Below are 27671 nucleotides of genomic sequence, written 5' to 3'. Positions count from 1 at the left end.
CATATGAGCATGATAGCCAAGCAGCCTAACACTTCAGGCTACTGTTAGTCAGTGACATGCTGAAGGCTTGGTGTGTGTGAGAGAACAGAAAAGTTGGGAGGGAGTTGGCACTATATCGGGTCCGGACTCTTGAGCCCTGCGATGCAGAGCTGACGCATTAATGTTCAGAGAGAGGGAGAGTGCAGAGGGGAGAGGGAGGCAGCAGAGTCCAGATGGAGGAGCTCTGTTTGTTTTGAAGTAGCTGACTGCTGCTGAGAGCAGGGCAGGGTGGAGGGAGTAACCTCGCACTCGCTCAGGGCGACAACGAGACAACATACTAGTGTTTTGTTTGCCTGTGTGGACAGTTCTCCTGTCGTAGCTGTGCTGCTCAGTGTGGAGGCGCTCTATGCAGCTCAAGGTCAGGAACAGCCAGCGGCAGCCTCGGGGAATTGTCCCATCTGGATCTTGGGACCCGCGGAGGGAGGTGGGAAAACTTTCCTTGTTTAAATAAATGGCTATGGAGAGCCATGGGGCTGTGAAGAGGATGTGAGGCCCGGGCTACTGTCACTACCTCCCAAAAGTAGCGTCAGTTCTCCTCTGGCTGATCTCGTGTCAGAGACGAAGGGAATGGGCCCAGCCTCACTGCAGGAGGACAGAGAGCTGAGGAAAGAGTCCAAGGAGGAGATGGAGAGCTACCGCTGCCTTCTACAGGCAGGCTCCCAGCTAGAGAGCACTCTGCAGCGTGAGTACACGTGATCCTGACAGCCCACTTTAGACTTATGGTAACCACCATGAGGCTTTTGAATGTAATCCTCTATCTGCTCTAAAACTAATTCCCTATTATTACATTTCAGATTGGTGCTTTCTGAACAGTGTAGCAGGAGGGTGCATTTGGTTTGATTTACAGTGTTCATTTGTGACTTCTGAGAAACGTGATGGGAGGTAACAGGAGAGCTGCACTCTCTTGGGTTAGGCAATATTATTGATGTGCCATTTCCTGTAGCTCTGCCTCAACAGTGAGCTATTGCAGGGATTATGTTGGCTATTTTAGGCCATCACAGATGGATATTCTTCCATAGTAATGATTTGTAACCTCGATATGCGAGGACTGTGGGCTTTGGATCAGTGAAGGGAGTGCAGGAAGCGAAAAACAAACCATTACTGTCAACTAAATTAAACAAAACACGAATAGATTTCTTATAAAGTACATAATCCAGCTTGTAATTTTTCTTGGATGTTCACCCTTAGTTTACTGTTTACAGAATAGTTTACAGTTGTTACCCAATTTTAATTACTACACTTGGTGGAGGAAAGGAAAAGGTTGAACATAATAAAAACTAAATACATAGTAATAAAATCTCCAAAACCTAATGCTTTCGCCAATCATCATTTTGAAGTTGCCTTACAGAAGTGAACTGAAAAAAAGAAGGTGATGGAATGAACATATATAGCACCTGCTGTGACCGGAACACCTTTCTCCAGAGGATCCTGAGATTATTTCTGGATTTTGGGAGGCGAGAGTTATTTGCCTAATTGATGGAACTTTGTCTCCTTATGTCTGCCATGGGTTAGGTTTCTAGACTGTGGAAATAACAGACAGCATGGAAAAGTTCTGTTTAAGTCAAGCAAAGATTGGTGTCCCCTGGATGAAATTTAAACTTTATTCTCTGGGGTTGTCATAATCTTCTTATTGTACATTGCTGTACAAAACTAATCATCCATTTATCATTAATGATACATGCTAAAGTGCATTTTTCTTTGTTAGGCTTACCCCTAGCATTCCATAAGCAGTTTTGTCTTGCAATCTTCCACCATACTCTTGACACCAAACTTTATAACTGAGAATACAATGATAATAACATTTCTGTTTCTGAAAAATTCTCTCCCATCGACTGTTTAGAAGCTTTTAGTGCTTAAGTATTGACTGACATTTCTGATGGGTCGCTTTAATCTGAGCTGACACTCAAACACCCTTTTATAGGTTCAACTTCAACTGACACTTGAGCTGCTTTAAGTGCCTCAATTTGGACTGTCTCTCCCACACAACTTCATGCAGACATCTATAATTTTATGGCATTCATACCTGCAGAGTCAGAGGCAGCTGTGTTCTAGATACCACAGATTAATAAAATATGAAAGGGAAGCTCATGACTAAACACTACAAAGTAAAATGGCATGTAGCACATCATGACCAAATATATCCAGTTATATATATTCTTATATTCAGAATAAATACAGTCACAGTATAACAAATTCTAACAAAATCACTGAAAGTATTTGGTGCAGGTCACATATCCTCAAAGTGAATATTAAAAGCACCAGGACTTCCAATCCGAAGCCTTTTTCTGTGATTGTGCAGGTTCTGCAATTCAGGCCTTTCTGGTTTAAAACCAATCTAGATTGCTTGTATCCCAGCGGGTAGAATACTTTAATACTTAATTTTCTTCTACCCTTTTCTATCAGAATGCAGTCACCCACCAGTCTAATCCCCTTAGCATTTAAAGCTTCATTTAGCGAAATAACTCATGACCTAAAAGCAGTATGAGGCTAGGCCACTATGTACTGCGAAGCTGTTTGTATCTTTAAGAGGGGATTTCTTGCTCTGAAAGGGATTACATGTGTCTACGTTTTGGGACTCTGTAATATCAGACTACAATATCATCCATGAGAATGCACGTTCTGCATTGAATCAGCCTTTTTATATTTTACTAAGAATTGCTGTTCTGTGTAAATAAACTGGGCAATATGAACAGTTTTTTGGACTTTATTATGAAATCACCAGTGATACATTTTTTTTCCTCTACAGAACATTTTAGTAAGTGTTAAATTGAAAGTCACATTTAAAGAGCTTCAGTAGCTTTAGTGCATTGGACTTCACATTTTATCAACATATTAATACTGATATCGTATATTGAAGGGTGTGCTCTGCAGGCACTCCTCATTTTGTAGAGATTTATTTTCACTCTGACATTTTCCTCCAGCAATCATTGTTTAAAAGCATGCGATTCATTATTATAAAAGATTAATAAATGGAAAAGAACAGTGGCGGCGACTGCTTTATATAGAAGTGGTATGAAATCAACACTGATTTCATCTGTTTGGACAATAGAGATAAGCTCCTCTGCCTTCAGCTCAGGAAGCAGACTCAGAGGATTGGTCTGAGTCTAGATCTCTTGACCGGTAACAAATCTCTGCTTCCCAGCACACTGGCAAACATTCCTCCTTCTCTGTGACTAAGAACAGAAGAGCAAACAGAGGTTATTTGACTTTCACCTTAATGTCACCTGGAAAGGTCATGACGCAAGGTAAAAGAGAATCAGTGTTTCCTCAGAGGAATAACTTTAGTAAAGCACACAAATATTTACCTATTTATAAATTTTGTTATAGTTGGTATGGTACACAATGATTTGTGCTTTATATTTTCCACATTTTCCTGAGTGGTGTACAGTGAGGCACAAGGACTGATTGAAGGACTACAGGGCCTTTTATTTGGCAGTGTTCTTAAGTGCTTTCAGTCACGAGATAGGCTGGTAATCTTGCAGGGTGAGGGCGAGGGGGGGCGAGTGCAGTGTTTCCACAAACTGGCACGTTTATTAAACACGCTGCAGTTTGCAGCCCAGGCTACCTCTCCTTTGATCAAATAAAGCTGAGGTCTGCAGTGTGTACACTTTTGTACTCTGGACATGTTAGGGTGACAATAAAATTGCCTATGGCTCGCTAATTTTTAATTGCTTACATTAAACTTTTTACACATTTGCATCATTTAATCCAGTGCATCATGCACTCCTCTACATTCTTCCTGCTCACACAGTTTTATATCCACATATGCTGCATTAACCTGGTGGAAAATGTGCTTTATCGTGAATTTACATTATATAAGATCTACTCATTTAAGACCTGTCCTAACCTTCTGAGTGTGTTGTGGCATCAGATAAAGATCATTATATAACTATTGCAGTGTGGCGGTAATTTCATCCTGAATCTACGTGTGCACAGTCCAATCACTGGTCCTGCAGGGGCCTGCTTGGCTTATCTCTTCTCTATTACAGAAACACATCAAATATTCAGCAGGTAGAAGTAGAGCTCATTACTTGCTCCCTGACAGCCTGACGGGCACTGTTACTGCAGTCGACTCATGGAAAATAACACCTTTACTCTTCCTCTGTTTGGTTTGCCTTCTCTATTCTTTTTCTGGATGGATTTTTCTCTCTCGCTGCTTCAATTAATTTTTAATGTCAGTTCATTGTAGATGAGCACACAGTGACCTTTAGTGTTGCTTTAACAAATAACCACCTTTTATAATGTGAGTAATATTCCTGGATGCAGTTTTGTAATAATTGGAGTCAAAGCCAGGAAGCTTTATTTGGTGATGCTGCTTATTTTCCCCCCATTAAGCTTCACTATAAATGAGATCATTCACTAGATCCACTGCATGTACTGTAATAGAAAAGTGAGCATATGTTAGCAGTCACAACACAACAATGACTCACTGACTGTGTGTTTGCCTCCTGGACATATGGCTGACTAGAACACTAATGGCACTAAGCATAAAATATGCAGGCAGTCTTAAAAGTACCCCAATATCACTTCAGATGCTGTAATTTCACCTCACGAGATGGCTTCGGATGCAGGCTTTACATCTAACCACAGAGGCAGCTACCGAAAGTTCATGACCATGGATTGTACATGCTGATGTTTAATAATTCATCAGCAAAATTCCAAGTAGACCGAGGCTGGTCAGGTTTCAGTGAGCCATTCTTTTCTTCCTTGATGTAAAGGTGATTGTGTTATGTTACTGTCTTTATAAACAGTAACTCATAGTTAACTTATTTTGGTGTGATTAGGACCATAGTTTGTTGGCCTCTGCACACCACCACAGCGGATTTAAAATAAGACAACCCAGATGTGATTGATGTGCAGACTTTCAGCTTGAATTCAAAGAGCTGAACAAAAGTATAGCAGTAGCTGTTTAACTGTGACCTTCATTTTCAGAGTAAAAGGTAATTGGAAATTTGACTGACAGTTTTATGGTGAAATGAGACCTATTTTCTTCTTGTTGTTTTTTTTAAATGACAATGAAGCAGGGATAATATCTGAACCTTATTCAGCGTGTTGAATTTGTATTTTACAGCTTTACATGGTAATTGTAAATATGAGGCCAAAAAGACATGAATGCATGATCACAGAATTATTTCCATGTTCAAAATACATGACTACATAAAATCAAACAAAGTCAAGAACACTCTTGAGGAGTAAGGAGTATCCTTGTCAAAGTGTACAATCAAGAGGCACCTTCATGGATGAAAATACAAAGCGCTTACAACCAGGTGCAAACCACTTGTTACAGGAAGTTCAGATTAGACTTTGGCACAAAACATCTAAAAGAGTCTGCAAGTTCATTAAAAAATAGCTTTGAACAGATGATACTACGGCGCACTTTGTCTCACAGTGATGGGAAGAGAAAAGTATGGAGGAGAGAAACAGCTCATGAAAAAAAAGTATTCTACACTGACCAAATCAGTCACCTGATCTCAACTCAATAGAACATGCGTTTCAGTTATTAGAATAAAATATTGAACATAGAAAGACCCACAAACAAGCGGGAGCTGAAGGTGGCTGCACTAAAGGCTACAAAAGATTTTCAGTATTAAAAACAATCCTTAACAATCCAATCAAGCTGAGACTATGTGTAAAAATGGCTGTAATCCCTTAACAGTTAATATCAAATTTTTGTTTAAAATTAAAGTTAAAAGTCTGCACTTCAATCATGGGTTGATTTCCACTGAAAATCCACTGTGGTATTATACAGGAAAAAAATTATGCAACTAACTTAACTTTAATTTAGATACATACAAAACGGGTGTTCTAAGGATAAAGCACAAAACAAATCCATGCTTTGTTTTGTTGTTTTTGTTTTTTTACATTTAAGTGACTACTTGTTTATATTTTTGCACTGCTTTCCTAAAAGCTTAGATTTTTCTGACCTTCTTGCAGAGGTGACTGTGCCTGTGAGCATGAAGGAAGTGGGAGGCTATATAGAGAAACAAGTAGCATACCTGTCAGGTGAGTTTTGTTAATCATTTCCTTACTGTTATGTATCTTGTATCTTTGAAAGATAGTGATTGCTTTTTGTGCTTCCCAGGGGGCCGTGGGGAAGACTCCAGCGTTATCATCACTCTCCCAGAATGCTCAGCTTTCAGTGACATTCCAGAGGAAGCTCTAGCCAAAGTTTTTACCTACCTCACTCTCATCCCTCGGTGTGTTCTCGCTCGTTTTTTTTACGACTCTCTCACTCACTGCAGTGCACCAAAACCTCAGTTGCTTGTATTCTGAGCACAGCTGAACTGGCCTTTAGCGCTCATCATCTCAGGGTCAAATGCCCATTCTGGTGTCCTCTAAGCCTCATTCTTTCAAGAGATTAAGGAAGCTTAAATCGGATTATTGATCTTTCTTTCCCCTCACACATGATTTTGATTTATATTGGTATAAACATTTTTAGATAATATGGAATAATATGGATAATATGGAATTAAGTACCAAATATGTGCTTGTTTATGTTTGCTTATTTTGTATCTATGTGCTCTAAAACAATAAATTCACAATCATTGCACAGACTTATACAAATGCCTATTACTGCTTGCAGAACGAGGCAACCTGGAGTCAAATTTATCATTATTTTAGACCGAAGGCTGGACACTTGGGCATCTATCAAAACGGCACTTGCCAGGATAGCAGTAAGTTCCGTATATTTTATTTCATAAAAACTGTTTCTAACTTAATCGATGTTATATGTGCAGAACAAATACATTATTTATCTTCACTTGTAAGCTGCAACGTATCTGTGCCCAGAAGCTGCTATTTAATTTATGAGTTGCTCTCTCTGATACTGAAGTCGTGAACAATACCCGAATAGCACTATTAAAGCAATTTTTTTTCATTATAGTAATTTGTTGATTTTTTTTTCTTTTGTTTTTGCGAGTAGTGCATAGTTTGCAGAAGACCCCAAAGGTCCGGTCTGTATCGAATGTCCCGTCGCATAGGGCTGCAAATCTGTGAGTAAGCAAAAACTGAGTGATGACGCGGGATGCTGAGGAGAGGAAGGGATAAGGAAGACGAGCGGGAGGGGAGACGTTGCAGTGTACTGCCACGCTCTGCTGTCTGAGGCAGCAGGCAGCAGCAGTGCTGCGGCTGTGGGCAGGCATCCGGAGGGAGCTGCATACCTCAGCTTGGCACAGATTTTCAGTGATCGGGCGGGCACTTATACTTTGCCGAGATGGCTTCCAATACCATGGCCGATTGCTTTTACCGGCGACGAAGGCCGAAGATCCGGAGGAGCCCGGTAATAAGCCGCTGGTTTGTTTTAATCCATCGTGTGAAGAGTTAAGTTGAAGTTACTAGGCGGGCAGGGCGAATGCAGCAGGGGCATCAGCTGTGGGTGCTGGCGAGTGTAGCACTGCGGTGCAGAACGCGCTTTGTGCTTAGTCATGCGGTCGGTTGTGTGTGATACCTGAGCGATCCCCTGTGTAGTTTGACTGATGACTTTTTGTAGTGCATGTATCCTGAGGGTAAGAGGTCGATTCGGGACAAGTAAATGTCCCATGCAAATAAAATAAATAAATAAATAACTCTGCTGCAGAGTTGACTCCTGCACCACTCGAAGCTACATAATGTAAACGATGTAAAGTACTTTGCCTATGCCTGAAGATATAAATGGCCCGTATTTGTATAGCGCTTTACTTAGTCCCTATGGACCCCAAAGCGCTTTACACTACATTCAGTCATCCACCCATTCACACACACTGGTGATGGCAAGCTACATTGTAGCCACAGCTGCCCTGGGGCGCACTGACAGAGGCGAGGCTGCCGGGCACTGGCGCCACCGGGCCCTCTGACCCTCTGACTCTCGGAGCCGGGGGCTCGAACCGGCAACCTTCCGATTACAAGACGAACTGCCAACTGCCCCCAAAATAGGCATTTATTTTATTTGCTTGCCCTTTAGGTTCGAATGCAATATGCCTTAGTTACTTGTGGTTTTCAGCACATCTTCAGTTAGACTTGACTAGAGATGCAGAATGCTGTTGAAATGCCTTATATTTGAGGTAAAATGTAGATCTCGAGCAGAAATTCCTACACGCAATGACCTCAAATAACCTGATGATGAAATCCAGAGGCCTGTAAATAGCAGTCTTCACTGACTGAACCTTGAATCCATCAGTCTGACAGTAATTGCTTGAGTAACACACTCTAGCGATTACTGATTAACATTCACCCCTTTCTCTCCTTCTTCCTCTGCTTATAAGCATACGTACGTTTTTATGTTGATGCTGGAAAAAAGCTCATATGTTTGTTTTTGTCCAACATAGTGAGGTTAGCTACAAAAGTTTTGATTTATACCGAGTCCTCCTAAATATGCCTCATCATCAATTATACACTAACCCCTGTTTTTCATTTTATTGTATTTTTTTTTATCCACATCAAGGCTTCCTTTCCTGGGAACCTCCACCTGGTCTTGGTGCTCCGACCTACCAGCTTCTTCCACCGTACTGTTACTGATATAGGCTTCCGCTTCAGCCAGGAGGACTTCATGCTCAAAATGCCAGTAAGGCAGCTCCTCCTCAGTTACCAAACATGTGTCCCATCAAAACGAGGTACACCTCATTCTTATTACAACCTTGAGCTCCATAAGTCACATGTTTTTTGGTGAACACCACCAAGAACCGAGAACTGATTTCAGTATGAACTTTTGACGTAATTATTATTAAATAATTATAGCAACCTCTTATGCATGCCAAATGGTTCTAATAATCCCATTAGCCAGAAAGCTACAGACCACACAGACGTGTCAGTAGTTGATCATACCATCTTCAGTATGGCAGACGTATTTGGACATTTTCTCATCTACAAAAACAACCTGTGATATCTTTTAAAACAAGAGTTATAAAGTGAGCATCTGTCAGGTCTCAGTTTCTGTCTGTACCTTTAGGTGGTGATGCTGAGTTCTGTCACAGACCTGCTGCGCTACATTGATGAGAACCAGCTGACATCAGAGTTTGGAGGCACTCTGGACTACTGTCACAGTGACTGGATTGTTTTGCGGACGGTGAGCTCCAGATTCAAAAGCACAGTCCAGTCAAACAATAAAAATCTATCGTTCTACACTCCCTCTATGACAGAGCTGACATTTTTACAGATATTCAATATACATTCTGTCACCTATTCTTCCAAAGTATTCTTGAGTTTTCAAACCTCTCCAGAGTGACATCAGCATGCTCTTAATGTGGCTGTGCTGTCTTGCTTCTTTGCATATGCCACATCAGGGCCCTTTTTTACTGTTAAAACTCTATTAAGAACAGTGAGTCAAAGATTCTTCTTTTTTCCTACTCAAATGAATACTACAGTGTTTTAATTGTCTATGCACTTATATTGCTTTGTTTTTGCGTTTGCATTTTTCAATACAGGCCATTGAAAGTTTCGCTGTAACAGTCAAAGACATTGCACAGATGCTACAGGGCTTTGGTACTGAGCTGGCAGAGACGGAGCTGCCTGAAGAGGCGAAAGCCATAGAGTGTCTCCTCGAGTTGCACACGGACAAGTACAGAAAACTCAAAGTAAGTACAGAAAACTGATGTTTTCCATTGAGATACGTTTAGTAATATCAAAACTTTGACATTAATCTAGTGTTATGTGCTACAATCTTTTCCTCCTTTGGAAGGATGCAATCAGGTCGGTGTCAAAGGAGGGTCGTCATCTTCTCTCCAGCCTGGAGACCACTGCGAAGGAGGATGACTCCCAGTGGGACGTGAAGCTGGACTGGGAGACGGTGCAAAGGTAAATTATCTTCAAGCAACAGTTTTTGTCTTGTAGCTGTTTTAAAAAAGTATATTTCAAAGTAAAATTGTAATCTACACCGTCCTTCTTCTAGCCAAAGTGTAAAACTAATGCTTACTGAGCAGTAGCTTTAATAGGAGAAGCAAATGAGATCAAAGGGAATGCACTTCGTGTTTTTAGGCTTCTCGCCCAGCTCAGAGACATGGAGTCTGCCTTTGACGGCTTTTTTGAGAAGCATCATCTAAAGCTCCATCAGTATCTCCAGTTGCTCAGATATGAGCAAAGCTTTCAGGAGGTAAGGCTGTCATCTACCTGTCTGTCTGTGTTTGTGTTTTTGTGACTAATGCCTCTGGAAGCTAACAGAGGTCTGCTTTATAGTTAGTCTTTTCTTTTCTGTTTAGATGGAGTTATGTCTAGAGCATCTCACAGCTCAGGAGAGGGAACTATGCATATCTGCGAACAGTCTGGCTGAAACAGAACAGGCCCTCAAAAGGCTGGACAATCTAGAGTCCAATGCACAGGTCAGTGTTTCTCCAACATTTATTAAAATTAAGCTTTTTTTAGCTCTGCTACTATTTAAATTAAAATTAGGTAAATTTAGTGTGTATTTACAGCATCAAATTTTAACTCAAATTTCCTTCAAATAACTAAACTGCATAATATGTCCGGAGGTACCAGATTTTTGCATATACCTGTATATGTGTATAGTGTTGCCAGAATCTTTCAGTTTTTATAGTACGTCCAATAAAACTGACTCCTTCCTTGGTGTGATTCCCTGTTGATCAGGAGGTGACAGCTCGGGCCCAGATAATCATCCTTCATGGACACCAGCTATCAGCTGGTCACCACTATGCCATGGCTCTCATCATGCAACGCTGCAATGAGCTTCGTCACTACTGTGATACACTCACTGCTGCTCTCAAGACCAAACACACTCGTCTTCTGCAAACACACCAGATGCTGCTTTGTCTTGGGCAGGTATTTAGAGATACACATTTATATACAAACATGCAAGCACACTCATATCTCTTGTATGATACGCATGCGCCCTTTGTCTTCAGGCCCAGACTTGGTGTGATGATGCGGCATATCTACTGGCCAATCAGCTAGTAGATAAGTTTCAGTCTAAGGAGGGGGCCCAGGCTGCTCTGAGGGACATTGAGAAGCTCTTGGAAGGGGCTCCGTCTATGCTGAGCTCAGGACTTGACACTGTAACCGCTGAATATGAGGCTGTTATTACACCTCATTTTCAAGTAAGCTAACAAACCCTAATATTTGAAAACAATGTTACAAAACCAAACGTATAATGAGAGAAATTATGACCTAATTCAAGCAGTCACGTTATTGGATTGTTACATTAAAATTAAAACTCCTTTGCCTTACATCTCTTCTCTCTCCCTCTCCCTTTCTTTTTGGCTCTCTGTAGGCCCAGATTGGGAAAATGTTTGAGAAGCATGCAGCAGTACAGCAGATGATCCAGAATCGACAGGCTTGTCTAAGGAAGCTGGCTGATAAACACGTACGACCGGTCCAACTGGTGGCCCCCAGGCCTGAAAACACACCACGATCCAAGTCTCCGCTCTTCTCTCCAAAACATGGTACAGCACAGGCACACAGATATAAACCAGCTTACTTCAAAAGAAGAATCGTTATTGAAATAGAGAATTTGTCACCCCGTTTATGAACACAAATGATGAATTTTTTTCTTTTTTTTCACACTGGATGAAGTATCACTTGTCCTCAATTAAATGCCCAGATTTGCAGCGTATGGTATAAGCTCACACTGTTGGCTCTCCTTCTTGTTTCTTTCTTTTAGGCACTATGATTCATTGAACACATGACATGTAACATTATCAGATACATTCACTGTCTAGCAACTAGGTTTTCCTCAATGGCCGTCAGGTTTAGCACCCCCGTTACAAATGAGCTAGAGCAGGGGTCACAGGTATAATTGGTCCACTGGGAAATGCCTGACTAAGCTATTAGTCATGTTGGTTGCTATACAACCATATGTGGTTCATATACATTAAAGAACTTTTCTTCTCCTGCTATGTCTCACGGGAGGCTGCACATTATGCAGCATATCCAACTGACAGAGTATGTGTTATCTGGTGTCTGTGTGTAGGCTTTTGTGTTTTTTAAGAATGTGCAACTGTAAAAAGATTATTCTCCATTCATGTCTTTAATGTTTTTTTCTGCATAGCAGGAAACCATACTAATGAGAGAAAGAGCGGGAGTGGTTATGAGCCCCTTAGAGGCTTCTTAGATACTCGGTACACCTTTATCTGTGTATGAAAAGAGATAAATGAAAAAGAGGGTTAGATCTGATCTGATTCATTTTATCTGGTTCAAATATATATTTCGTCCTCACACATGCGTATACCCACATAACTGATGATAACGCTCAGCTGAGCTTCGACTGTTGTGGAGGGATTCAGCTTCAGCTGGGATCACAAATACACTCACAGGCCTGCTTTAAACCTGTACATGCTGCTTTGGTATCACACCTTTACAGAAAGCAACTTATCACCTGATTACCTGAAATGCAAATTATGGTTATAAATATGTGGATCACAAATCACTTGTGTATTATTTAGTGTTGATGCTTTAATTAGTCATCTCTTCGGTAATAAAGTGTTTTTGAATCCCACTCTTGATGAATTGTTGTTGATCTTGCTTTCATAGGTGATGGATTGAAGTTCACATTCGATCTTTCACTGCCTGGGAAAAGAGCATCGAGAAAGGTCCCCAACTCTCGAAAAGTACGTAACAAATAAAAGTTGTGCTTATTTACTTCCATTTTCACGCCATCTCCAAACTTCATCATTTCATTACGTAACTTTTCTTATTTGGCCCAATAAATTGTTAAGTGCATTAACATTTTGTCTAAACCCAAATGGAAGAGTCAGTGCTGTCCATCTGTGGTGTGTTCAGATAGAGGTGATGCACGACTACCAGGAGAGCCGGAGCTGTGTGTCGTACAGTCTGGATGGAGACGACAGCCCAGATCTCTTGAAGCGGTGAGGAGGAAGCATCCGTCCACCCATCTGTCTGTCATCAGTACTGCTCTTGATGCTGTTTACTTAGCTATTCTCTTTGTTCAGTGCTAATGATGTCCTCTATCTCTTTCTACTTTTGCATGCTGTATATGTTTGTGTCACAGTCATGTGATGAGGGAACTCATAGAAACTGAAAGAATCTATGTGGAAGAGCTGCTGTCAGTGTTATTGGTAAGAAATCATGATTTCTTTTAATTTAAAGTAAATATGAGATTCTCCTTGTTAAATACTACTAAATGTGTGTACTGTATGTTTACGATCATTTGAATTCAGATTGAGTCAAATGATTCTTTGTGATTAATAAGTAATGCTGTTTTCATAAACCATATATTTCTTCTGTCATGTTCCTATAAATAATGCAGGGTTACAGGGCTGAAATGGACAACCCAGCTCTGTCGGGGGTCCTGCCCCCAATACTTCGCAGTAAGAGAGACATTCTCTTTGGAAACATGCCAGAGATTTACAATTTTCACAGCAGGTGAATGATTAAGGACTCATATCCCATTTAGACTTGAGAAAACATGAAAAATAAAGACAAGTAATAATGATTAATGAGATCTACACATATAATTGTTCAATTTACAAGCCAAAAATGCTGGGATGCAATAATTCTGTTGTAAAAGGCTGTTTTTAACTATAGTGGTTATTGCAGTGTGAGCTGCGAGCTCATGTTTCAGTTATTGTATGAAGGGTAATTTGTAGGATGGTCTTTCTTAGACCACTTTCTTTGGCTTTTGACATCTATTTTTTGATCTTTTGGACTTTTATGGGAATTCAGAGTTTTCCTTCAGGACCTGGAAGGATGCCTGGAGGCTCCTGAAGGTGTGGGAGCGTGTTTTCTGGAGCGGGTGAGATGATGGGGTTTTTGCAGCTTCTTTATATGTTGATCATTTGTACATAATTTACAGCCATATTTTAAGACATGTTCCTTTTTTCCTGTCTCTTCAGAAAGAAAGCTTCCAAATGTATGAAAGCTACTGTCAGAATAAACTACGCTCAGAGGCACTGTGGAGACAATTCTCAGATTGCGGCTTCTTTTTGGTTAGTTGACTTTACATCAAGAGATTCTTAAACTGTTTTGACACAATGTAAAAGATTACTTTAAGTGCCCACTTCATTTATTATTTCTGCACAAGCATACAACATAGACCACTGCCGTTCGAAGCAATTTTAATACCACCAGTTCAGAATAAATGTGTTTTAAATTGTAGTAAGAATTGAAATGCTATGATGTGTCACTGGCAACATTGCACTGATTGATGTTTTTTTGTCTTCCTTTTGAAGGAGTGTCAAAAAAAGCTGGAGCACAAACTGGGCCTGGATTCCTATCTGTTGAAACCTATCCAGCGCCTCACAAAATACCAGCTGCTGCTGAAGGTTAGAAAGCTAAACCATATTATGCAAATGTATAGAAAGTCAATATATGATTCAAAGTTATTTAGAAGTTAATCTGCATGTGAGGTGGCATACTTTCATTTCCACAAAACTGTCCTTAAATGTGTTCTTCAGATGGTCCAACACACTTGCTTTATGCAAGCTCACACAGAGCTGGCATGTGGGATTATTTTAAATGTGCACTTCATATATCCCGGCATGCAAATACAGCAAACAGCATCTTAAATGCACTCCTTATAATTAATTTGGTGTTTAGGTATTTGTATAAAAAGATATCATTGAAAATACCTGCTGCCCCAAATGTGCCAATTTGCTGGCATTCATTAACTCTTAGTACAGAATCTGCTGAATAGGCTCAGGTCCAACAACACTAACAGTCTTTACCATCCAAATGCACAGCTTTGTGCCATGTTTGTGTGTAAGTTTGCATGCATTTGTGTGTGTGTGTGTGTGTGTGTGTATTTACCTACATGTGCTGTGTTTCTGTATTTTCAGGAGCTGATAAAATATAGCACAGACTGTGAGGGCACCTCTGAACTCCAGGGGGCACTAGCAGCCATGCTGGACCTTCTCAAATCAGTCAATGACTCCATGCACCAGATTGCAATCACAGGATATGAGGTGAAGTACATTTTGACTGATAAGAGTGACAGTCTATGAATTGCTACATTATAAATAGCCAAAATATATTTGCAACAAAGGTTTATGCATACATCCCCTCCCCTCTACTATACACAGGGTGATATTTGTGAGCTGGGCCGTGTGCTGATGCAGGGATCCTTCAGTGTGTGGATCAGCCATAAAAAGGGCCCCACTCGCATGAAGGAGATGGCTCGTTTCAAGCCAATGCAGCGGCACCTCTTCTTGTACGAGAGAGCTCTACTTTTATGCAAGCGAAGGGAGGAGCATGGAGATGGCTGTGACAAGACCCCGTCATACAGCTTCAAGCATTGTCTCAAGGTTTGTCTAATTTTAAGCAATGCAATAGTTTTCTGTGCTTTCTTATGGTTTGATGAGTAGAAATTAGAACATTTTGGTTCACCAAAGGGGTCATGAGAAAATTTCAAATTTCAACACGACAGTTTTCCAGAGCTCTAACCTTCAGTGTGTGGATGCCATAGTGAACTGTGTTTACATACAGTTATTTCCTTGACTGAGTCATGCCTGTTTTTAACACACTGCTGCTTCAGGGCCTAAAGATCGCACACATCTAATATTGATTTTTTGCCATATCTGGATCTCAGGAGAGATTTTTCCAGATTCCCTGAACCTTTCAACGGTATTATGAACTGTAGATGATCAGATATTCAAACTTCTTATGATTTTAAATGAAATGAAATGAAAACTTGTTCCATGATTTGTAGATTCAGGTTTTACAGTGTGGCGAATATTTGCATTTCTTTACTGCTGAAAAACTCTTCTTCTCTAAGATGCACTTTTTTATCACCAGTCATGATGCTGACCAGTTGCCATGGAACTTGTTTAGTTATTTCAGCTGTTTATTTTTAGTAACACTTGTTTTTACAGACTTTGGCTGTCCTCTCCCAACTTTTTGTGACACTTTGCTGCCATCAAATTCAAAATAAGATAGTATTGTCTTAAAATGGTATGTTTTCTTAGTTTAAACATTTGTTATGTTTAAATATGTATGCACTATAGTGTCTACAACATGCAATACATGGTGAACAGAAGGCAAAATGTATATGAGTTTATAGATTTGTAAATTACAATTGAGCAATTCCAGAAATCTAAGGATGAAAATGGAAGAAAATAATTTGAAACAAAGCCAAACTATAGTTTAAAAAATCACAATACTTTGGATACAAATGGACTGTCCATCATATCTAATCTGTTCTTTTGTTTTAATAAAAAGTGATGAAATAGATCTGAAGATGCTGAGTTAATACTACTGTCTTTATCGTGAGCTCCTAGCACATGTGCTGCTCACACAACATGTGTGTAGTCCTGTAACACTTCTTTTATTGTGTGTTGATTTGTTGAAGTTGTCACAGTTGGTGTCACACTAACAGCTGCAGCTCTTGATTTATTATTGAGGGTGTGGGAAGGAAGAAGTCACACAGCGGAGGTGTGTGTGTGACCGCAAATGTTTGTGTTGCGACGGGACAGATGTGTTAACATGATGTAACACTGATGTATGATGCGCTGTTTGCCCTGCCAGTCCCAGCTTCGGTGTAAACAGTGTATGTCTCTTGGCAGATGACTGCTGTGGGGATCACAGAAAACGTCAAGGGAGATGTGAAGAAGTTTGAGATCTGGTACAGTGGCAGGGAGGAAGTGTATGTGGTTCAGGTAAGGCAGCATTTTTAAAAACATTTCAACTAAAACTGTAATGCAAAATCTGTTGGTTTTGCTCGTATTCATTCCCAGTTAGCTAGATATATATGGTTTGGGGATGTTATTCAAACAAAACAAGATATATTATTATTTATTTAAAATATCTATTTAAAGTCATTATATTGTTGCACATATTAATTACAAATAAAGAAGAAATGGTAATGTAGCTAGAGAAAAACATGTTCAGATTTTTTAAAATCCAAATGACACTTCTTGTTTAATGTTTGTGTTGTTCTTCAGGCTCCTACAGTGGAGGTGAAGATGGCCTGGCTCAATGAGCTCCGTAGAATCCTGACTAACCAGCAGAAGATGCTTAGAGGTCTGAGAGCAACTTAAGTTAATATGGGAAAAAAAATTCTCAGCACAAAGGTTTCCTTTAACCGTCAGAGCTTTGAACTGACTCTCATAGCACTCAGAGAGCAAGAGTTCAGATTCAAAGTTCCACAGTTGGTGGGTTAGCCTTTATGCTCAGTTTCTTCACCCTGCGCTGTTCTTAAAAGAAAGAAATTGAGTTAATAGTCAACTTACAGACTTGGCTCATCTCTCCTTATATGCCTATAATATAGTACCTTTTCCTCACAGATGAAGCATATCAACACGGCCACATCGTTGACCATATGCCGCTTTCTCCACCACTCTCTGAGAGGTCAGTGCCTACAGCTGACTATAGACGGTTATTTACACTGTTGTAAGTGCATGACTGTAGGCTGTAGTTGCACAAACACACAAACCTATGCAAAACACGCCCATATGTAGTCAGTGCTAAAACATTTGCGTTTGCTGAGTTTTCACATGTGATCAGAGCTTGAGTGAATGAGACATTTCACACGGCCCTGGTAGGAGGCTGTGTGTGGCGGTGTATGAAAATGGGCACATGCCCAACTGTGTTCACTGCTGTCCAGTTGCCTATCCCCACTCCTCCCGTCCCCTACCTGCAGGGGCATGCGGCCGTCCAGAGGGGTTCCCAGGGGCTGTCTGCCGGGGCTGGACTTTGTATCGCTGTCAGCTGATGTGTTTCTGTGCCTGCGGTCCCGGAGCCCCCGTCACCGAAGCCCCCGGCAACGCCCCCGGCCACGTCCCCGCCACTACCCACAGCGCCACTGACCTGCTGTTAACGCTCAGTGGTAAACAGCTTGGCCCAGCCTGGCTTGATTCACCCTGGCATGACCCATGTGGCCCGCCTTAAGGATTAAAAACCCTGGGCTGCTGTGTTTGCAAACTGATCGCCAGCTGCACCCACTTTTATAGGCCTCATTCCAGTCCATAATTGATCCCCAAATACTCCTGCCAGCGTCTCAGCAGTTCCATCATAGCTTTCTAATACAGTTTCTAACACAATCTTATTTCTTTCATCTCAGATTTTCTATTTTGCATGTAATTGTAAGGACAAACAGAAGAAGAGTTTAAGTTTCATTCCATTTTCTTAATTTCTTCATGACAGCCGCTTCTTGAGATGGGCCTCGTTTTTTGAGATCTGATCAAGCATCAGGGAAATTTGCTTTGCTGAAAACTTCTTATTCAGCATCTAATAATAAAGTTGTTAAATCTCTTCCTTTGGATCTTAATAAATCGAGACCAGATCTTTCCTTGTGCCAGTGGTCTGTAAGTACTACTTCCCACCCTTTACAAAGAGGCTTGCAAATGGCTGCTGTGCTCTGTGTTGTATGGCTGGTGGCCATTGGTGTATGAGAAACAACAGGAAAGAGTTGTTCTTAACAGACTCACCTGGGGCAGCATTTACACTTCCCATGTGTTATTACTGTAGAAGTCATAGTCTGACCCCAGTGCATGGTTGAGGATAATGTCTGTCCTGAGTGTTTCTGACTCTGTGCACTATTTGGTCTCATGTTGTTTTGTGTTATTTTCCCAGCAAACAGCAGAGGGCATCAGTGAGTTCAGAGGAGACAGAGTCTGGGAGGAGCAGTCCAGACCCCCAGCCCCACTCCCCGAAACACCAGCACAACCGTAGGAGTGAGTAAAATGTCATCGCTGCGCATTTATGTTATAATCAAGTAGATACTTAGTAACTAAATCACTAAAAAAAATGAAGGGAATCTTGCAAACTATACCTGTATTGCACACTGTTGTGCCGCTGTTGCTGATTTTCTTCAAAATCGTAAACTAATATAGATATTTGACTTTTCCCCCCTCAGCAGTTCAGGTGTACTTTGATCTGAAGAAACAAGTACATCGAGGATTACAAGGGAAAAAGGTCCATCTACTGAGATTAGCTTTTGATTCCACCTTCTTATTAATTTCCCAGTAAGTGACAAAGGGGTCATTGTGATGTCGACATAGTTACTAAGTATCTACATGGTGCCTTTTAAGATGTGGTATTTGGAAGAATGTGCTTGCTGATGCCTTTAACAGAAAAAAGTCATGTATGTGCCCCAGGCTGGCCAGGAGCTCCTCACTCCGTAGACATCTGCGAGGGTCTGGAGGAGTGGCCTGGAGGTCGCGACCCCTTCCATCCATCTGACACAGACGAGGAGGTTTTGGTGCAACTGGTGAGAACAAATGCAACTACAGATACTGTATAAACTAAAATTCTCCCAGCTTTTTTTTTTTAACTTCTATTATCTAGTTAAATGCCAAAAAAGGAAAGTTGTCTTATCTCTCTTTGAAATTTCCCCCCACATATTATGAAACATTTCCCATATTGCTTTTGCCTGTAAGTCAACTTTTACTGCAAAATACCCAACCATACTTATCGTACTTCTTAAGACACCCCATTACTTTTCCAGATAATTTTGAATCTTATTTTGAATCTATTTTGGGGCTGCTGTGCCTGTTATTAATCGTTCTCTTTAATATTTTCTTCTTCATCGTGCCTTTTTTATGACACACTTTGTAACACCTGCTTTCAGAAGCGCTGTATAAATAAATCTGCTTGACAGTTTTCCTTCTCTGTTAGTCTCCAGGCAGATACAGGGTTTTGGCTGACTGTCTCCAAAATGGACCAGACAGCATCGTCATCAAACGTGGAGACGTCATCCAACTACAATGTGAAGACAACAGGGGGCGCTGGTGAGTTTTCAGCCACTTTCAGCAAACCCTGTCAATGGGGCTTAGTGATCAGCCGAACTACCAACGTGTGAATGGATACAGTTATTTTCCTTCCCTCCTGTAAACACTTTCCTCACAATTCTTCATCCTGGTGGAAAGGCTGGTGAAAAATGTGACTCTGCAACAAGAGGGCTTCTTACCAGCTGCCGCCCTGCAGCTGATTATAGGAGGCAGCAGGCGCGAAAACTCCTCCAGACTAGGGGGTAAAGACGAGACCTAGACTTCCATCTCACAATAATATTGAGTATTTCTTAACTCTGATTCTCTTCTCTAAAAGTCTGTGTATTTTCTCGTAGACCCAGGAAACCTGAAGGTGAGAAAGCTCAGCTCCCCATAGAGAAGAAAGCACATATTGTGATAATATTTACCTTTGGGTGAGAATGAACAGACAGAAAGCAGACTGAGCCATAGTTGTCTCATAACTGATCCTCCAATGCCGTCTTCTTTCATCAACGTTCAGTCATTAAAAAGACAAACATGGAAATCTACACAACAGTTTTTTTCTATGGCTTTGACTGACAATCTCCTAAACCAGAGTTTTCTGACAGTGAAGGTGTGGAGAGGTACCAGCACAAAGACACTGGAGCTGATGAAACCACTACGGACAATCAACAAGCTACCCCCGGATCTTGTTTGGTCTTCCTCTTTTCTTATTAGTGATAAATATCTCTTCCCTCTGGCGCTCACTTTGCAACACATGCAATCGGGATGCGAGTTTGCTGCTTAAACAATGGGTCATTTCACAGTCTGTGGACTCTTCAATCCTAATACTTGAGGTTAAAGTAACTTTATGGGTTTGTGTGTGTGTGTGTGTGTGTGTGTGTGTGTGTGAGCTCCTGTCTCAGTATGTGATGAATGGATGCTAACCCAGGATTTGCCTGAAACCTTTCTTAAAATATATACATGCCACCGCATGCGGTGTCATTTTTAACATTTACTGTATCTCAGCGTTTCATCTTGTCATTGCATTTTTCTTACATTTTGCTCCTTAAGGCGCCCTCTTCTGTACAGTACGGGAGTTACAATGCCAAATTGTGCCATGCCATAATGCCTTTTTTATTCTTGCTCTTGTAGAGTCTCTTGTATACTGTTTGCAAAATCAAATACTCTGTCCTTGCTTTAAACTGACCTCACAAATATTCAATGGGCACTTTAATATGGTGGAAGAATGATGGAAACTAAAAATCCACCTATTGTTTACCGAATGTGTTCATTGCTCGCTGCTTTACCTCTCTTACTGTGCATTTCCTTGTGTTCTAGATGCTATTTTCTTTGTTTATTTGTCTGTGATGTATGATGAATGTATGATGTGTAAGGGAGGCAGGGAAGACACATGCCTCCTGCATGCAGGCAGCGGTTGACGTGTCAAAGATGGTAATGTAAGGCACAGGCAAATATGATGAAGATTGATGGCAGTGTATTCCTCTGTGTGTGCCATAGACAAGTGGGAGGCACATGCCACAGAGCCCTCAAATACTGTCATTTTCATCAGGATCTTTTGGGAGCTGTCTTGTCAAATGCAGCAAAGGAAAAAAAAACTGAAGCAGAATGAGAGAGAATGAAATGCTGTGTGTATTCGGCCATCACAGAGGCAAATTGTTTCTTCGCCACCATTACAGCTCAGTTAATCTTGGGTTCCCCTTTAAAATGGATCATACAGCCAACATGAAATATACCCTCTGTATTGAACACTTAATTAAATATTGATTGCAGACTTATATGAATTTATCACATCAAATTGAGCCCCCGGTCGGAGGGCTGGCTTTGATACGATGCATTTGATATGGAAATGAATCTAGAAAGCAGCAGGGGCCACTGCACAACATTTCCTGTGTTGTTAATTTATTTATTTTACTGTCAAGTCCCAAATGAAATTACATACCCATATTTTTACAGAAGCTATGCTTGATTCTTGTGCAACATCTACTTTATTTGCTCTCTTAGCTTATATGAGAAAAATCACATTGTTTGTTTGTCATTTCAATCCAAAATGCTGCAGAATTTGCACAGATTTCCAGCTCGGGAAGCAAAAATCATGCTTGAGATGTTATGTCTCTTGATGAGCCATATATCCTACGCTAGTTGCTGAACATTTCTTTCGATAAAAATGCATGGCAACCGAACAATGAGTTGGTTTGTATTATTAAAGTCACCACTCTACACAGGCATTTTTGTACAGCTTTTCTTATGTAAAGAAAGCCAAATGCAAAAGTATTTGCTGCAATAATATGTTTTTCAAGTGATAAAATAATAGTTGTTTTGACACGGTGATATGGTGGCTAACAACTAAGCCCAGTCTTTGTCATTCACCCTGATTTAATCCATTATTTCTGTCTTGTTTCAGTAGCAGCTGTCTTAAATAATAAAACTGCAGAATTTTCTGTTTTTGTCGAGCTTTTGGTCAAATTTTATTTGATGTTTGGCTTTTCAGATTTTCGTTTTATTCATCTTTCTTATCAAATTCATTCACATAACATGTAAGTGATGTTCTGATACGGGCAGATGAACTGGTATTTTGTCTTATATTTATTTGCATAGAAGTATGAAAGGGCATATTAAATCATAGGTCTCAACACTATTTAAGCATGTTCATGTATTTCTCTTTACACGTGCATTTTTACAGCTTATTGTGCTTCTGTTGTTGAATTGAATGCTAGAATTTTTGTAGTCTAATAATTTTCACTCCTTTAAAAAAAACTTTAAATATCCGCTTTTTTTTACAACATCTACAAGCTGTACTTGTGTTTATATGAATTCATTTGCATGCCAAATTCTTACAGTTAAAAAGCAGCTTGCAGTTTTTCAACCTGAAGTGGGTTTGAATGTTTCAATACTTTTTTATTTTTACGGGTCAGGGTTTTCATAATCAAATGCCATCCTGTGTTTAGTTACCCCCATAACATGGTTTATCCAGTTGTAATAAAGAGAGATCCGGGTGTACACACCATATTTCCCTTGTTTTGCACATTCTTCCCCCCAGCTTACGATGCCTGTGAGGAACCATGTATTATGAATACTGTTTGCGTGAGGGCCTCCACTGTCGCCCTGACAGGCATCTTTGGCCTCATTATAGTATCCTGCACAAAACATGACAGAGGTGATCCTTTGGCTGCTGCTCTGCGTGCACTCTGTGCGATCTGTGAAGGGAACCTCGACTTTCTGCAGCGTCTTGGCCGTGGCTCCAAGGAAGCGTGTTCTGCCCCAGCCGCTGACTGTAGCTGGGGAGGAATCCTTCACTAAGGCCTCAATGAACGTCATGGGCCCTATGCAGATGGGTCGCACTACCTTGGAGAAGGTGATGGGGCTTTTGAGATAGAGGAGGGCGATGTCATGGTTGTATAAGCTTAGAGTGGCATTGTAGCGTGGGTGAATGTGCTTCTCCTTCACATCATGATTCTGCTCCGTGCCTTCATTGATGTTGATGTTATTCTCACCTATAATCAAAGATTTCATATCTTGTTGAATTGTTTTTTTAAATGTACTTCACAACACAATGCATGAAATAGAATTTCAAAAGTAGATGAACTTCCTCTTCCAAGTGCAAGAAATTAACTTTTAAAAATCAAAATCTGATCCATAAAACTACACTAGGGCTGTCACCCCACTTATTTTCTTTTATTATTATATGTTAATTTATTGATCATTTAATTAATAGCTCAGGGAATGGTAAAAGGCTCCATTAAAAACTAAAAACTAAAATAAAACTAGAGTAATGTTCTGGTCACTGGTCCAAGATCCAAAGGTGCTCAGGCTGCTATCACAAAAAAAGAAAAGGATGAGATCTTGTTGAAACCAGAAACAGGAGAGCCAGTTATCACAAATAGTTAATATTCATTTGTTTTCTGGTAGCTGTTGAGTTGAGTAGACTCAGTAATACTCGAAACAGCGCCATTTTATTGTATGTCAGCCTTACCCACTCTGACGAAGAAGGAGCCTTGTGCCTCTATCAGGCAATGAGCAGCAGTGATAACCCAGTGTTCGCTCAGAATGGATCCCCCACAGAATATATGACCACTGGGATGTGCTACCAAGGCTACCTGAAAAAGAGAGAAGACCTGAGCTGAGAATAAGCCACTACCAGAGTTTCCTTCCTGTATGTACTTCCTGTAGCAAACTGCTTAAATTGCATTGGGTATGTCTGCTTCGTGACATTACAGTACCTGCCATGGGATCTCTCCTGGTAGGACCACTTCACCTCCAACGATACGTTTATAAGGCCTAACTGGCTCCTCAGTGGGGGCCTCAGTGTCACTGTATACCCACAGGGGCAGTTTCTTTCGTCTATTTCTTGTGTCCATAAACGATACTGTGGTAGGGGCTGGAGTTGAGGGAGGGTATGGAGTAGTGTTCGTGTCGGTCAGCGAAGTGGTGTTTGCATTCTCATAGTGGAGCACAGATCTTGTATATACTCCACTCTGTGCTGTCAGGGCAGTTCTGCCACATGGGAATTCAACTGGTGATGTGAGAAAAGAGGATTGATACAAAGTCATTAATATGATATTGAATATAACAGGAATAAGCTGATACCTTCTGCTTCACAGCTGACACCATCCTGCATCAGCCTGTATCCTGTAGCACAGGAGCATTTTGCTCTAAAGACTCCTAATGAGTCACAGAAGTGCATACAGTCTCCATTGTTCACATCGCATCTTTTTGCTATAACTGAGGAGAAAAAAACAAAACAAAAGCAAAACATAATTAATTCAAGACAATCCTCTTAATGAATATATATACATGTTGTTACCGTATCATATAGAAGTGTGTTTTGTATCACAATAATATTTAATATTTTATATAATCACTAAAACAGGTTTCGTATGTTGTTATTCACTTGCTAATACTAAATTTTAAAGAAAACTTTTCTAAATGTGCTTTCAGCGCTAGGCCACATTCTGAGCAGAAATGTGTTTAAAGCAGAAATGAGAATTCATGTTTCTGATGAGTTTTTTTTAGTTTAGTAACTAGTAACTATTAGTAACTATTCCCCTGAGTTTTGACCTGTTGTGGAGGGAATAAAACTTTAGACATTCACCAACTCTGTAGCCTCATATTTTCTTCCTAACTTCCTTCTTAAAATGCATCTTAAATCAGAACAATAGCTGTGAATTCCTCTCTATAATTTACATCAATAATGGATGTCTAGTGGCTAATTTATAATAGCCAGTATGAACAAATTAAATTTTTGTTTTTTATCTTTAAATAGGGATTCACATAGCTATTTTAAGACAGACCATCTGTTTTGACAAGTGAAATAAAATTCAGGTAAAGCCAGGTCTGTGGGATGCTGCTTTTAGAATATCTAAAATAACCAACAACCTAATTTTGGAACCTAAAACCAGAGTGATGCTGAATGCGAGACACTGATTTAATTTAGAAAGAAGAAGAAGACTGAAATGCATCTGCTTGTTTATCCTTTGAGCCTTTGATCTGATCACTGCTGATATCAGATTGTCACAAAATGTAGGAAATGTCACTACAAAACCAATTTTGTTTGATTACAGTTTTTATATCCAGTCACATGGCATTCACTCACCAATCTCACAGTTCCTCCCAGTGAAGCCAGATGCACATGTGCAGGTGTAGGAGCCCAGGAGGTCTTTACATGACCCCTGGTTCAGGCATGGCCCTGACATACACTGATTACCATCTGAGGAAATCCAAACGCAGAACTTGAAATTAATTTGATATTATATATTACATATATTGATTTATTTTTTAAATTTTAAATTATATTATTATTATATATTATACATAAATATTAAAGGAGTAAAAAAGTAATTGGCCCCTTAACCTAATAGCTGCTCAGGGCACCCTTAGAACTACTGTCAAACCTTTGTGATAAGGTTCTTTAACATCACTTGGAGGAATTTTGGCCCACTTTTTTTTCACAGAATAGTCTTAATTCAGCTATAATGGAGGTTTTTCCCAGCATGAATCATCCAGGTCCTGAAGCAAAGCAACCCCAGACCATCACGCAACCACCAGCATGTTTAACTGTTTGACTGTTCTTTTTAAGAAATTATGTTTTAGCTTTACGCCAGATGGAGACGCAAACCTTGGAACTTTCCCACAGAGGCAGTTTGCACACAGAGGCCTCTTTCTTATTGTTGAACTCTGACCTTAACTGAAGCAAGTGATGTCTGCAGATCTTTAGATGTTGTTCTGGGTTATTTTGCAACCTCCTGAATGACTTGCTGATGTGCTCTTGGAGTAATTTTGGTAGGCTGGCCACTCCTGGAAAAGTTCATCTCTGGTCCAAGTTTTTCTAATTCTGGATAATGGTTCTCACGGTGCTTTACCAGAGCCCTAAAGCCTTAAAATGTCTTTGTAATGCATTTGAAATGGTTAGATTTTGATGTGTTCTTTTAGCCTACTTCAGCTTGGCAGATAGAGAATTATTGACGTCTGGCAGTCATCAGGCCTGGGTATGCTTAGTGAAATTGAACCCAGCTTTCCAAAATGTGGTTAAAGAGGGGGTGGGAAGACGTCTTCTTCACATAGGGCCAGGTTTAGATAGTAATTTTTCCTCTTAATAAATAAATAAAAAAAAAAAATTCTTTTAATACAAAATGCATTTTGTATTTCTTGGGTTATCTTTGTCTAACATTAAAATTTGTTTGATGTACTGAAACACGTAAGTGTGACAAATATACAAAAATCTAAAAAATCAGGGAGGTGAAAATATTTCATTTCGTTTTGCATTTACAGAAAAACATGCATAAATATACATAATGAATATCTAAGAAATACATGGTAATGTTACAAGATAAAGACAAACCTTTAGTGTTTAAGTTTTAAAACTAGGAACGATAAGTAGTAATTAGTTAGAATAAAGAAGTTCACCTAAAAAGAAGCTCACATTCAATAATTTATTAAGCACACTCTTACCTGTATATCCTGCCCAAAATTCCATCTACAATACAGAGTAAAGTCAGTGATCGGTGCAGCCAGCAAAGCCAAATAAAATCAAAGTAAGTGAATACTCACTGTCTTTTCATCTTTCTCGAATGTCTCCCTCGCCTCTTCTAGATCGCATAATTCCTCTATACACTCCCTCTCCAGGTTTCCCTGCAGAAACTCCTCAAACAGCCCAGTGTTGTAACGTTTGTGTCTGCGCAAAATGCTGTCAGCTGATTGACCGGACAGAAACACTTCACCCGCAGATGGAGCCGGAGCTAGAGTAAACAAAGGAATAAGAAAAAGCTAGTTTGTGTTTATCTACTGGTTCATTTCGTAAGTCAAAAGCAACAACTTCTTAAAGTTGAGCAACAACTTCTTAAAGTTTTAAATTTATGAGCAACAACTTCTTAAAGTTGTTGCTCATAAATGCTGCTAAGAAGTCCGCAAAACGAAAATGTACCTAAAGTTAAAGAGCATCACTAAAATGTCACAATACCTCCAGAGCCCAGCCGAACATTTAAAAGCAGAAAATGCAGCAAAGACACAGAAACGAGTCCCATTCCAATTTTTTCTGCCATCCTGACAGAAACACTCTCGACTACTACTCCAAAGTACAATCTGTGTTTGCACATGTGCACCAACAATTAATCGAATGTTTGTTCAGAGAAAAAACAGTCTGTCTGGGAAAAACTAGAGTGTCGAAATCCACTGGCACAAAAGACACTAGGTATTTCCTCCTGAATACAAGGATAGTCATTTATAAATGAATGAACTGTGAGAAATTTAACTGATTACTTACATTAAGGAAACAGGGGCTCTGAAAATGGTATACTGAAACCAGTCAGCTGCAATGACTTATGTCCTGGTTTTTAACCTTTGCTCCAAGGACAATTTTCAGGCTCCAGCTCTCAGTCATAAGCCTGAGCTAATATTACCTTTGTGCAAATTATGGCATTTTACCCACTGTTGTGCTAAAATCATGCCAATAAGGTTGATTTGTCCATTAATTATTTGTTAGTCAGTCCATTTAAAAATGTGTTATTAACATGTACATGGTATTAAAATCTCTCCCAGTTCGTCTATATACAG

General features: G+C 40.1%; 2 protein-coding genes across 5 annotated transcripts; one reads left to right on the top strand and one right to left on the bottom strand.

Annotated features, from left to right (window-relative positions):
- Positions 1-240: 240 nt before the first annotated feature.
- Positions 241-22075, top strand: mcf2a (MCF.2 cell line derived transforming sequence a). Of its 4 annotated transcripts, XM_063495084.1 has the most exons (30): positions 241-721; positions 5974-6042; positions 6122-6236; positions 6623-6713; positions 8459-8578; positions 8963-9079; positions 9438-9587; positions 9692-9807; positions 9988-10102; positions 10209-10328; positions 10594-10785; positions 10869-11060; positions 11234-11405; positions 12493-12569; positions 12742-12827; positions 12971-13037; positions 13229-13344; positions 13645-13714; positions 13815-13907; positions 14151-14243; positions 14757-14882; positions 15000-15221; positions 16479-16571; positions 16857-16935; positions 17199-17262; positions 18487-18587; positions 19011-19123; positions 19531-19643; positions 19782-19885; positions 19979-22075. In XM_063495084.1, exons 1-30 carry the CDS (start codon positions 607-609, stop codon positions 20017-20019), a joined length of 3342 nt encoding a protein of 1113 aa, XP_063351154.1. In that variant the 5' UTR covers positions 241-606; the 3' UTR covers positions 20020-22075. The 4 variants fall into 4 exon arrangements, with proteins under 4 accessions (XP_063351154.1, XP_063351164.1, XP_063351173.1 ...); XM_063495094.1 differs by lacking the exons at positions 19011-19123; positions 19531-19643; positions 19782-19885; positions 19979-22075 and adding an exon at positions 18770-18966; XM_063495103.1 differs by lacking the exons at positions 241-721; positions 5974-6042; positions 6122-6236; positions 6623-6713 and adding an exon at positions 6928-7318.
- A 104-nt stretch (positions 22076-22179) lies between these two features.
- Positions 22180-27148, bottom strand: f9a (coagulation factor IXa). The gene is made up of 8 exons (XM_063483164.1): positions 27079-27148; positions 26670-26857; positions 26571-26595; positions 25216-25329; positions 24210-24344; positions 23843-24135; positions 23596-23719; positions 22180-23116 (listed from the first exon to the last, which is right to left on the bottom strand). Exons 1-8 carry the CDS (start codon positions 27140-27142, stop codon positions 22527-22529), a joined length of 1533 nt encoding a protein of 510 aa, XP_063339234.1. The 5' UTR covers positions 27143-27148; the 3' UTR covers positions 22180-22526.
- Between the last annotated feature and the right edge of the window lie 523 nt (positions 27149-27671).

This window comes from Pelmatolapia mariae, linkage group LG2 (assembly GCF_036321145.2).
Source record: "Pelmatolapia mariae isolate MD_Pm_ZW linkage group LG2, Pm_UMD_F_2, whole genome shotgun sequence".
NCBI classification, from domain to species: Eukaryota; Metazoa; Chordata; class Actinopteri; order Cichliformes; family Cichlidae; genus Pelmatolapia; species Pelmatolapia mariae.
The sequence above is the reverse complement of the archived record's forward strand: the minus strand, read 5'-3'. Positions and strand labels throughout refer to the sequence as shown.

Coding starts and splice junctions, on each gene's coding strand:
- mcf2a (XM_063495084.1), top strand. CDS start 607: ATGGGCCCAGCCTCACTGCAGGAGGACAGAGAGCTGAGGAAAGAGTCC. Junction 10,103..10,208: donor ATGAGCAAAGCTTTCAGGAG/GTAAGGCTGTCA, acceptor TTTTCTGTTTAG/ATGGAGTTATGTCTAGAGCA. Junction 13,345..13,644: donor ATTTACAATTTTCACAGCAG/GTGAATGATTAA, acceptor ATGGGAATTCAG/AGTTTTCCTTCAGGACCTGG.
- f9a (XM_063483164.1), bottom strand. CDS start 27,142: ATGGGACTCGTTTCTGTGTCTTTGCTGCATTTTCTGCTTTTAAATGTT. Junction 26,596..26,669: donor TCGAGAAAGATGAAAAGACA/GTGAGTATTCAC, acceptor TCTGTATTGTAG/ATGGAATTTTGGGCAGGATA. Junction 23,117..23,595: donor CTCCTTCTTCGTCAGAGTGG/GTAAGGCTGACA, acceptor CTTTGATTATAG/GTGAGAATAACATCAACATC.